Genomic DNA, 12198 nt, shown 5'->3' with positions numbered 1-12198 from the left:
AGGAACAGCATGTGATGCTTTTAAGAAAGAAGATAGAAAACTAGGAAAAGAAAGAGCCCATTCTCAGTCCACCATGTGTGAGGGACAGGGAGGAGGAGGTGGAAACGGATTTTGTGGTCCCTGCTCTAAGGACAGGACCGCCTGCCATTCCAGCCCCTCCCCCACCCCCGCCGCCATCAGAGGCAGCCAGGAGCAGGGGTGCAACTTTGACGATACCCCCGCCAACAAAAGAGGAATGGGAACAAAAAGGGGATTTTTATAGACTACCACCCCCCCCTCTCTGGAGACAGCGGGTCTAGCGAAAGCAGACCCACTGGCTTCTCTCTGGCTGCCTTAATAATGGCTGATTTGGTCTATTATAGAATGATTTTTTTATTTATTAGACACAAAACTAACAGACATTACACTTTGGACAAACTACTACACAGGACTAGATCAGAAAGGACTGCTAGCAGGTAAATATACAGTGCACAATAAAGTACCCTTTTCTCTTACAGCTAGCGAAGAGATAGTACAACTTAGGATTCAACATATCTTACTGTCCTGGGGTGACGTTATGGTGGCCTGTATCCCCAATCGTGTGTCCTGTTTAAGCAAAAGTTTGTTTAGTCTACTTATCAGTTGGCTCCCCTCCCCCATGTCTGTGCTTGGGAGGCTAGCTCTGATGGCTTAGGCTTTGCTGCTTGCTACTTTGCTGCTTTGCTGCTGCCGCATGCCAGCCGCTTCTGCTTGATTCTGCTAGCTTTAGTTTGTTTTTGCTTATTAGTTAGGCAGTCCAATCTCTTTCTGTGGACTGTTCTTTGTTCTCTTCCCCTTTTCTTTTCTGTATACTCTTTAAACCTGTTTGAACCGGACTTGGATCACCGAGGGACACCGAGAACCCTGCAAAGCTGAGAACTGCCCGGAGACTGACACTACCTACAGGAGAGACTTTTCCTGAGTTTGTCACCCTCCTACACCGGTGAAAAAGTTTTTTTGTTTGTCATCAGGGGTTGTTAATTGTCCTCTCTTGTGTTGGGAGTGTTTTGTTTAATTAATAAACAGGTTTTTTCCACTTTTATTCCTCTGAGGAAGTTCTTCCTGAACCCAGTGATGGGGGAGGAGTCTTGGGGGGTTGGTTTGTTTGGTTTTTTTTAAATTTACCCTAAACTAGGACAAATTTTTGGCGCCCAAATTCTGGGGCAAGAGAAAGTGGAAAAAACTTTGTTCTAATAATGTTGTTTGAATTTATAATGTCTCTGGGGGTGGAGGCCTGCATGTATTTTTGCTCTTTAGGGTTTTTTGAGGTCTTAATACCTCTCTGGTCCTTGGGTTTATTTTCTCACCCAGAAATAGCTCCGGTGTTTTCCCTAGTACGCAGTTTCTGCAGCAGGGGGGCAATGACCAGAATATCCATCGGGCTGGGCTTAGTTGTAATGGCTTGTAGGAGGTTTATAAAGATGCTGGAGTCTGTTCCAGGAATGTATGGTTCATGGTTATGGTTATGTGCCCAGTTTGTTAGAGGAGAAGCAGGGGATGAGGCTTTTCAGCCTTTGTTTTCCTTCCTCTCCCCCGAATTTTTTACATCCCTATTAGAGTACGTTCAATTTCCCCTGAATGTTAAAGAGACCATCTTCCTGCTGTTCAATCTAGTAACCTTGCTTTATACAGTATGCAGCTTCTATAGGATAAGAACTGAGATTTCTAGAGGGGCTGATGGGACTCCTGATTTAGGATTAGAGCAAAATGTGAGGAATCCTGAGTGGTGTGGGAAATGGGAAAATATAGGCCAAATCTTAAAGGAATTTTCTGATCCTATAGTCTGGGACTTTCCCCCTGAACAAATTCAAAACCCAGATGAGGTGGCAAAATACCTTAAAGAGAAATGCCATGATAACTCCAAGGAGAAAAAGATCATTGCAGTGAGCTGGTCCCTAGCATATGCTTATCGCACTCTGCTAGATACTGTAGGGCAGCAGGCAGAGGAAAGGGGACAGGGAGATAAATCAACCACTATCCCAGTCACTCAGGCTGCAGCCAACATCCCAGGCTCGAGGCCAGCAGCTAAACCAGACAGTAAGCCTCAACCAATGGCTGTTGCTACTAGCACGAGAAGTGGGAAGTCCACAGACAAGACCAATCGACCAGTGGATGATGATGATGATGAGGATGCAGGAGAAGGACCCTCAGTGCCCCCTGACATAAAACCAGGAGTCAAAGCAACTGGTACAAGATCAGAGGCCAATATTGAGTCCTTTTCCCTAAAGGACCTCCGTGGTCTAAGAAAGGATTATACTCGACGACCTGATGAGTCTATAATTAGTTGGTTGGTCCGTCTTTGGGATGCTGCAGGCGAGGCTACAATTCTGGACGGCACTGAAGCGAGGCATTTGGGATCCCTGTCACATGATCCTGTCATCGACCAAGGAATGATGAGGAGGACTAACCCTCACAGCCTCTGGGCACGGGTCCTGGACAGTGTAGCACAAAGATACCTGTGTGCAGACGATCTTTATATGCAGCAGACACAGTGGAAGACTATAGAACAAGGGATCCAATGCCTGAGAGAAATGGCAGTGGCAGAGATTATCTTCTCAGATGACATAACAACTAGGAATCCAGACTTGGTACCATGTACATCTGCGATGTGGCGAAAACTTGTGCGACTTGGGCCACTTGAATACGCTTCTGCTTTGGCAATAATGAAGAGGGATGAGAGGGATGAGACTGTACTCGATATGGCGAAGAAGCTCCGAGCATATGCAGATGCTGTACATGGTCCAACACATGCCAGAATCGCAGCTGTGGAAACACGTCTGCAGAAATTAGAAGACAAGATAGAGGAGAATCATAAGAGACTCAGGGATGAGATTAAGGAGGACCTTCTCCAAATCTCGGCTGCACCAATTAGAGGCCCTGGTATCCAACGCAGATGTTCCCCTGATGGGGAGAGAAGGTACACCCCACGGGCTGAGCTGTGGTTCTTCCTGCATGATTGTGGAGAAAACATGAGGAGATGGGATGGAAAATCTACTGCTGCTCTGGCACAACGGGTGCATGAATTGAAGGAAGGCAAGACTTACCATCCAGTTGTTGGTGGGGCACACATCGAGATCCTTTCCCTCAATCCCCAGGAAAGTAACCGTGGAATCTGTGTCCAAATTCTGGGGAGAAGTCCCGCATGCCTTCAGAGTATGTGTGTAGGAGGCATCTGCCTCTGTGAAAATTGTGTGTGCTTTTATAGATAATAAAACAGTGTCTCTCAGCCAGGAATATTTATCTCTTCCCACTTCTGCTCTCCAGACTAAGATGTTGATTCTTAGTTGTGGCCTGAGCCTTTTTGGTGCCAGAGATGCCCCCTTGCCGGGTCTTTCACCCACCTAGGTTCTCTCTTCCATATGCACCAACCTTCAGGGAGCAGGGTAGACATGTCCTGTCACAAGGTGACATGGCCGACAGCCCAGCTGAGATGCCTTTACACCAATGCACACAGCGTGGGCAGCAAATGGGAAGAGTTTGAAGCCACTGTGCTACTGGAAAGCTACAACCTGGCATGGTTTAAATCAACTGCTATGAGATCTGTGAATTTCACATATCCTCCTATTTATATTATTTTTTAAAACCAAAGTTGTCCTGCTTGATTGAAATCAATACTAAATGAAAAAGCACTGGCATGGTGTCTTGGGTCAAGTGGGAGCTTCAGATAAAGTTTACTAAAGAAAAGTTCTCTGAGTCTGAGGTGCAGAAAGAACCCCTTTGTGTATTTAAACTCCTCCACAGAAAGGGGTTTAAATGAAGGCAAAATCCTTCCTTAGCCTCATGTAGCAGCTGGTGCCTGGGGTCTATCAGCCCCTGGCTGCCACCTGACTTCCCGTATAGAGAGGTCCCACAAGGAGCAGCCTTTCCTGGAGTCTTAGGCAGGCTCAGCCACGAAAGTACCAATATGCAAGCAATGCCTGGAATTCAGGCGATCAGCTCTTATAGTGATTTCAACTTAGAGTGATTTCACTCAGCTTGCAAAGTACCTCGGCCAGGGCAAAAATATGAGACTGAGACTCGCTGTATAGAGGTTCCGCAGAGTTCTTTATTGTCTTCTCCTGCGAAGGGGAGTCCAGGGACAGCAGAAGTCCACTGAACTGGGTAAAAGCAGGAGTTTTTATATAGTTAGTGTGGCTTGGCAAAAGAACCAATAGTTTTGGGGTTGAGGGAATATGACCAATAGTTTTACCAGGAGATAAAGCGGGAATCTTGAAGCGGGGAGAAGGGCTTCTTAGCCTAGTCACCATGACTAAGCAATTCTTATCTAGGGAATAGCTCTCCAAGGAGGCCTTGCAGGGGTCCCTGCTCCTTCCACAGCCTCAGAATCTGTTAATAAATTAAAGGAATTATAGAGCTGTGATAAAATCGCTTTGCCTCACAAGTTTAAATGACGGCAAATCAAATCTATTTATAAAAGATTAGTTATCTATTAACACAAATTAACAGACAGAAGATCTTAATCAGAATTACTTACTACACAGTATAAAGCTAAAACCTACTAGTTGGCTATAGTATGATATAAATGGCAAAGTGCACTATATTAATGCAATTACTTTAAAGCAATTATATTAAAGCTAGCAAAAGAAACATTAAATAGAGGTTGATGTATCACCACACTCCAGCCATGGAATACTTCTTCCTCTTTCTCTCAGTCACTGGGAAGTAACCATGGAGAGGCATCCCAAATCTTCAGAAGAAACTCCATATACTTAATGTATGTGGAAGAATCTAACTGTATGGAAAGTGGACTGGATTTTATAAAGAAGTTGACTACCAGTCATATGTCTTCAGGTCAGTTAAGCAGCTTATCTGTCAAGTCTTACTTCAAAAGGGCAGATGTGTGTTTGAAGATGGCAAGCTAAGATGGCTTTTTAGCATATTTAACTCTAAAAATATCACGATGGGGCCACCAATAACTTACCACAGATAGTTTGCATTGCTTTGTCTTTGGACTGGATTCTAGGCCAAGCAGATAAGCTTTATTTGGGCAAAGCATCCTGCTACAAGTTCCTAAAACAGCTGGATGATAACTTCATGGTACAGGTACTAAGGGAGCTGACTAGGAAGGACACCCTTCTTGATTAGTTGCTTGTTAACAAAGGGGTCTCCTGAATGATGATTGGTGGCTGCCTTGGCCACAGCAACCATAAAGCAGTCAAGTTTAAACACTCTGTTGACAGAAGGAAAACTAGGAAAACTACCAGCAAAACTTCAACCCTGGACATGAGGAGAGCAGACTTGAGGTTGCTCAGGGAACTAGTTAGCAAGGTCCCCTGGGAAAATGCTTCTGAAAGTGCTGATGCTTTAAAGACCTAGAAATAAAACAATACACTTCCGAGACAATATTAGTATAGGAGGCAATATAAAGACTGGTCTTTATTGGAGGCCTCCAGGGGCAGATATGGAAAAATGCCCACTCCCACATGGGGTGAATAGAGTTTTATAGGTTTAGCAAATTATAGTTGACAAGAATCCCCAATTAAAAGCACAAGTGATTAAGTAATCCCCCCCCTTTGGTTCCACCTCATCAGTAACTCCCCTTTAGATAAACATTTTTTGTTTATGAAAATGTGTCTGTGGAGGGTATTTCGTCTTTGGCTCCCAGGAAGAACCAAGATAGGATAGGAGCCTTGGACCCCTGGGGTTTGGAGCTTCTGGAATGGGTTTTCTCTTTATGCCTATCAGGATGGGGAATAGTATTGGAGCTAGCTAGGAACTATATAACTGTACAACAATAGTCATGTAATGGGGTGACTGTATGGTCCAGTATCCCCATCGTCTGTGGTGTAAATATCACTGTTTGCTGAATGTCACTGCCACTATCTGTATATAACTGTATATTGAACATATATGTATATATCTATGTATAAATGTGTGTGTGTCCTGTAGCTTTAAACTAGGCACAGAGAGTGAGAAAGAGAGGGGAGGGAGCGGTGAAATTACTCTGAGATCAGGAGTGCAGTGCTCCCTGAGTTCTCGGCTTTTGCAGAGAGAGAGAGAGACAGAGGTTTTCTTTGCTTTTTTTTTTTTTTTCTGCTGGTTTTCCTCGTTAGCTACAGCAAGAAAGGTTTTCCCAGGACTGTGTCTTTTTTCTGGAACTGTTCAGCTTCTCTCTGGTCCACAACACCAGGACCATTGCCTGGGGGCTACCCCAAGCTGGTCTGCAGCCTGGACACCGGGTTCCTTCTCAAGAGGGATTGAGGGAGACTCAGCAAGGCTGAGACACACCCACGGAGGACTCTCTGAACTACAGAAGGACTTTATGAATTTACCATCTCTTCAGAACAGCGAGAGGTTTAATTGTTAATTAATAATATTAATTATTCTTTTTTTTTTCATGCTTGTGAGTACTTTGCTTGCTAAATAAACATTTTTTTCCACTTTTCTCCAAGGAGATTATCTACCGAACTGGTTGGAGGAGGGGCTGCTGAATCCTGCCCTTTAGAGGAAACATCCTTTGGGAAGTTTCTAAATCTGTCCCAAACCAGGACATGTCTACAGAGCTATGAATATATATGAAGGAAATATAAAAGCAAAACTCATTCTGGCATGAGTGCTGGGGTCTATCAGTTCTGGTCACTTCTTAAGCACCACCTCCTAAGAGCAGAGGAGCAGTGTCCTGGGGTGATGTTATGATACTGTATTGTCTGCTTTATGCCCAGACATGGGTCCTGTAACTTTGAGCTAGGTCGGAGAGAGGGAGGGGAAGCCAGTGGAATTCTTTTGGCGTGGTTTTCACACATCCTCCTCCAAGTTTGCTCAACTGTGTTGTACAGCACGGACAGAGGGAGTACATCTTTGCTATTAGCTAGCTTCTTGTTTGTTAGCTGAGGCAAGAAGTTTTTCTGGGTCTGTGGCTTCTCCTTCTGGAACCGTTCGCCTTTGCCCCAGTCCGAACACCAGAACACTGCCGGGACCCCCACGCCGGAAGGGAGGCCCCGGTACGCTGCATCCCGGCTCCAGACCTTGGGAAGAGCCGAGCCACACCTACAGAAAGAACTCTGAATCCACCAGCTTCCTCCGCAGGGAGAAGGTTTCAATATCTAACATTATTTATTCTTTTTCCCATGCCTGTGTGCACTCTGCTTGTTAAATAAACACTTTTTTTCACTTTCCTCCAAGGAATTCCTTTCAAACTGGTTTGGGGAGGGAATGCCGAAACCTACCTTTTTAGAGAAGACTCCTTTCAAGACATTTCCTCCTAACTTGTCTCAAACCGAGACAAGCAGGCAATTCCAATATGTCAGAAGTCAAGCAGGCAAGGCAGAAGGCCAGCTTGGCTGATCGGGGATCTTCTTTTGTTGCTAAGGTAAAAAGTTGAAGCAAGGTCAGGTGATGTGAGATAAATACAGGGATACAGCTTGCCACTCTAGGGAGAAAATTTGTGTAGCCAAAGCTTGATTGGAGTTGGTCAGTACTGTAGAGGACAATAAAAAAATGCTTTATTAAATATGTTAATACCAAAAGGCAGTGCAGAAATAATATCAGCCTGTTAGATAATGAGGATGGTCACCTCAAAAAGAGGGACATAGACAAGGGAGAGACCTTTAATATTTTCTTCCCTGCTGTCTTCGACATTGATGATGGGTTCTGGGGCTCCCAGTACCCTGAGCTAAATAACCATGTCTGTGAGAATAATAAAATCCAAATTGAGTCTGAACTTGTGCAGGATCTACTGCTCCAGCTGTATACATATAAGTCTATGAGGACTGAGGGGATTAATCTGAGAATACTCAGAGTATTCTGAGTTGGCTGATGTCATCACTAGACCCCTTTCAATGATTTTTGAATGTCTTGGGAATCTGGAGAGGTCCAAGTTGATTAGAAGTTCACTTTAGTACCTGGTAAAAATATGGAAAAGTTTATTCTGGGAGTGTCGTGGGTTTACCCTGGCCAGATGCGAGGCACTCATGAAAACCACTCACTCACTCCCCTCTGCAGCTGAACAGAGGAGAGAAAATATAACAAAGGGATCATTGATTGAGATAAGGACCAGGAGAAACCACTCATCAAATACCATCATGAGCAAAACAGGCTCGAATTAGAGATATGAATTTATTACTAACAAAATCAGAGCAGGATAATGAGAAGCAAAATAAGCCCTTGAAAGCACCTTTCCCCTCACCCCTCTCCTTCCAGCTCTACCTCCTACCCCAATGGCCCAAGGAGACAGGGAATAGGGGTTATGGTCAGTGCATCATCTGTAGCCTCTCCCACTGCTCCGGGAGAGGAGTTCTTCTAATGCCTGGAGAGGCTGACCTGGAACAGAGGCTAGACAGTGTTAAAGGAATAAAGTAGGCATTTTTTAAAAGGCCTTCAAAGGATACACCTTGGGCAATACAAGAGCCCAGCTGTGTGTCTACCCAAGATGGACAACCAGTCACAAGTTTTCACACTTTCTGAAGTTTTGATCCATTTACATATTTGGGTTAATTGTCCAATTACAGCTTCAGGTTATGAAGTCCCATTCTCCCACATTACTTTCTTCAATTTACCATTGTTTATGCTTTTTGGACCTGAAGTTGCCACAGTGTCCTTGGTTCTCAGGCTGGAAAAGGATTGTTTTGTCTAGCTAAGGTGTGAAGAGAACTTACTAACACTCTATATGAAGTTTAGAGTTACACACTAAGGCAGTACAAAATCTGAAAAATATAAAAGCTAAAACCCTGATGCACTTGTGGGGTGCCTCCCACAGGAAAGAGTTCTCAATTAACTTCTCCAACATGAGTCCATCCCATGGGTAACAGTCCCCCTCAAACAGCTGTGACATGGGTCATTCTTCCACAGGGTGCAGTTCTTCAAGGACAGGCTGTTTCACCATGGGAGCAGAGCCGCTCTCTCCACAAGTCTCCCTCAGGATCACAGCCTCCTCCCAGGCATACATCCACTCAAGTGAGTGGCTCGTCCATGGGCTGCGGGTGGATCTCTGCCTCGCCATGGATGTCTATATGCTGCAAAGCCTGCTTCACCACGGTCTTCACCACGGGCTGCAGAGTTCTTCACTGACCTTGGTGCCTGCATAGTTTTTTGTCTCACACGTTCTCACTTCACACTTCTCTGTCTGGAATTAAAACTGCGCAACAATGTTTTGTTTTGGTTTCTTCTTAAATATGTTACCACAGAGGCATTACTACCATTTCTAATTGGTCCAGTGTCCTGGGTTACAATGTAAAGATGTGACCAAAAGTATGTATTCTATCACCATCTGCTGAAATCAAGTGAGGCAGTGATCCTTATCTCTGTGGGAGATATCCTCTGCTAATGGGCCATATGTTAAAAACCAGGTAGGGCAATGTTCTTTATCTTTTCCAAGACCCATTCTTCCTCCAGGAAGATATCTTCTGTTAATGGACCATTAAGTCCCACTGCATGACTAATAAAATTACATCATCCAATTGGGAAATGTTCCAGCCACGGGGATGAGCCAAACATTTCCCACCTAGACAAAAACTGAAATTTGAAACACCAAGGCAGCCCTTACCCACTAGTTTACAGAAGAGAAGAGCTACCAGACCTTTCTACAGGATCACTACTTCAGTAAAACCACTTCATCTGGACTGCTACAACCAACCTAACAAGCGGGGTGTCAGGTTGTATTCTGACTCTGTCAGTGGTTTTTCTTTTGTACTATTGCATGTATTTTATTTTTCTCTTTTTTTCCTATTAAATTGTATTTCTTACTTGGAGTCTTGCACTACTTTTTCTTTCAAACCATTACACCCAGCCTTGGCCAGCAGCATGTCCATCTTTGGAGCCACCAAGGATTGACTGTGTTTGACATGGTGGAAGCTTCTAGCGGCTTCCCACAGAAGCCACCCCTGTGTTCCACCCTGCTACCAAAACCCTGGCCATGCAAACCCAATACTGAGAAACACCTGAAAGACAATGCAGTCACTGGTCACAGCCAGCATGGTTTCATGGAGGAGGAAGTCCTGCTTACCAAATATGATTTCCCTTTATGACATGGTAATCCACCTTGTTGATCAAGGGAAGCCAGTTGATGGAATCTTTTTATATTTCAGTAAAACTTTTGATACTGTCTCTCACAGTATCCTTCTGGAAAAGATATCCTGCATTCAGCTGGATAAACGTGTCATGCAGTGGGTGTGCAACTGGCTCAGGGGTTGGGCACCAAGTTATATAAGTGAATGGGGTTACATAAGGCTGACTGGTCACTAGTGGGGTTCCACAGGGCTCCAGTGCTATTCAACATCTTCATAGATGACTTGGATGCAGGATTCGAAGGGATACTAAGTTTGCAGATGATACTAAGTTAGGAGGAGCTCTTGACTACCTTGAAGGCAGAGAGGCTGTTGTGGTTTGACACTGGCCCAACACCAGGCACCCATGAAAGCCGCTCTGTCACCCTCCCCTGATACAGCTGAGCAGAGGAGAGGAAAAAAATTAATGAAGGGTTCAAGAGTGAGATAAGGACCAGGAGAAAACACTTCAAGGGCAAAACAGGCAAAACAGGCTCCACTTAAATTGCAAAGTGAATTTATAACTAAAATAATTGGAGAAAGATAATGAGAAGTAAAAATAAGCCCTTAAAACACCTTTTTTTCCCTCAGCCCCTCCCTCCTTCCCACCGACAGTGCAGGGAGACAGGGCATGGGGTTTTTTTGGATCAGCTCATCACTGAGATTTTCTTCCACTACTCTGGGAGAGGAGTCTTTCCCCTGTGAGACCGTGGGGTCCCTCCCACGGGAGACAGTTCTCCGTGAACTTCTCTGACATGGGTCCACTCTCACAAACAGCAGTCCTACTGCACCTGCTGCAACGTGAGTCCCTCCCACAGGCAGACAGTCCTCCCAAAACTGCTGTGACGTGTCTCTGTTCCCAAAGGGTGTAGTCCTCCAAGAACAGGATGCTCCAACCTGGAAGCAGGGGCCCTTTCTCTCCACCAGGTCTCCCACTGGACCACAGCCTCCTGCAGGCATCCACCTGCTCTGGCATGGGCACCTGCCCAACAGGCAACGGGTGGATCTCTGCATCCCTCATGGACCCACGGGCTGCTGGGGGACAACCTGCTTCACCGTGGTCTTCACCATAATCTGCAGAGGAATCTTGGCTCTGGCGCCTGGAGTACCTCCTCTCCCTCCTTCTCCACTGACCTTGGTGTCTTCATGGTGTTTTCCCTCACATGTTCTCACCTCCTCATCTTCTCTGACTAGTAGCAAAAACTTATGACTTTGTTGTGATTTTCTTCTTAAATATGTCATCACAGAGGCATTAACAATCTCTCTCATTGTCCCAGTTTTGGCCAGCAGCATGTCCATCTCCAAAGCCATCAGATTGGCTCTGCTGGACATGGTGGAAGCTTCCAACAGCTTTTCACAGGAGCCATCTTTGTGGGCCTCCTCCTACCAAAACCCAGGCTGTGCAAAACCAATACAGAGGTCCTGCAGAGACACCTAGACAAATTAGAGGACTGGGCAATCACCAACTGTGTGAAGTTCAACAAAGACAAGTGCCAGATTCTCTACCAGTGCCAGAGCAACTCTGGATATATGTACAGACTGAGGAATGAGAGGCTGGAGAGCAGCACTGTAGAAAGGGACCTGGGGGTCCAAGTTGATGACAAGTTTAAGTCAGCAGTTTGCCCTGGCAGAGAGGAGGGCCAGCTGTGTTACAAGATGCATCAGGCACAGCATTGCCAGCCAGTTGGGGCAGGTGGTGAGCTTAGAGGGGAAGCCATACATGAAGTGTCTGAGGTCACTTGGCTTGTTTGGCCTGGAGGAGATTGAGGGGAGACCTCACTGCAGCCTACAGCTTCCTCACAAGGCGAAATGAAGAGGCAGGCATTGATCTCATCTCTGGTGACCACTGATAGGACACGAGGCAATGGCATGAAGCTGTCGTGGGATGGAGTTGAGAATTGGAGTCACAAAAGGTGAAGATTATGGATTGAGCTAAGAAAAAATAACTGGAAACAGTAATGAGAAAAGAAAATGAACAGTAACAGCAACAATATCTGTAAGAGCTGTAATGAGGGATAGGGGACTCCAGGTCACTCTTTAAAATGCTGTTTATTGTATCCAGATGATACAGTGCCGTAGTCTGAGGCTTACCCTGCTCCCTGTTAGCTCAGTAGCAGGGAAAGCCTGAGACATCAGCATGAACAAGGGTAAAAGATACAAAAGAGGTTCTTTTCTCCCTGGGGGTTCCGTGGTTTATTTC

General features: G+C 45.3%; 1 protein-coding gene across 1 annotated transcript; it reads left to right on the top strand.

Moving 5' to 3' along the window:
• Positions 1 to 730: 730 nt before the first annotated feature.
• On the top strand, positions 731 to 7059 carry LOC117005025. The gene is made up of 2 exons (XM_033076248.2): positions 731 to 6312; positions 6411 to 7059. The coding sequence occupies exon 1, from the start codon at positions 1215 to 1217 to the stop codon at positions 3225 to 3227; it is 2013 nt and encodes a 670-aa protein (XP_032932139.1). The 5' UTR covers positions 731 to 1214; the 3' UTR covers positions 3228 to 6312; positions 6411 to 7059.
• The last annotated feature ends 5139 nt before the right edge of the window (positions 7060 to 12198 follow it).

Source organism: Catharus ustulatus, chromosome W, assembly GCF_009819885.2.
Source record: "Catharus ustulatus isolate bCatUst1 chromosome W, bCatUst1.pri.v2, whole genome shotgun sequence".
In the NCBI taxonomy this organism is placed as follows: Eukaryota; Metazoa; Chordata; class Aves; order Passeriformes; family Turdidae; genus Catharus; species Catharus ustulatus.
Note: the sequence above shows the minus strand (reverse complement) of the source record. Positions and strands in the feature narration are given on the sequence as shown.

Excerpts from the sequence above, each read along its gene's own strand:
- LOC117005025 (XM_033076248.2), top strand. The coding sequence starts at position 1,215 with ATGTTGTTTGAATTTATAATGTCTCTGGGGGTGGAGGCCTGCATGTAT.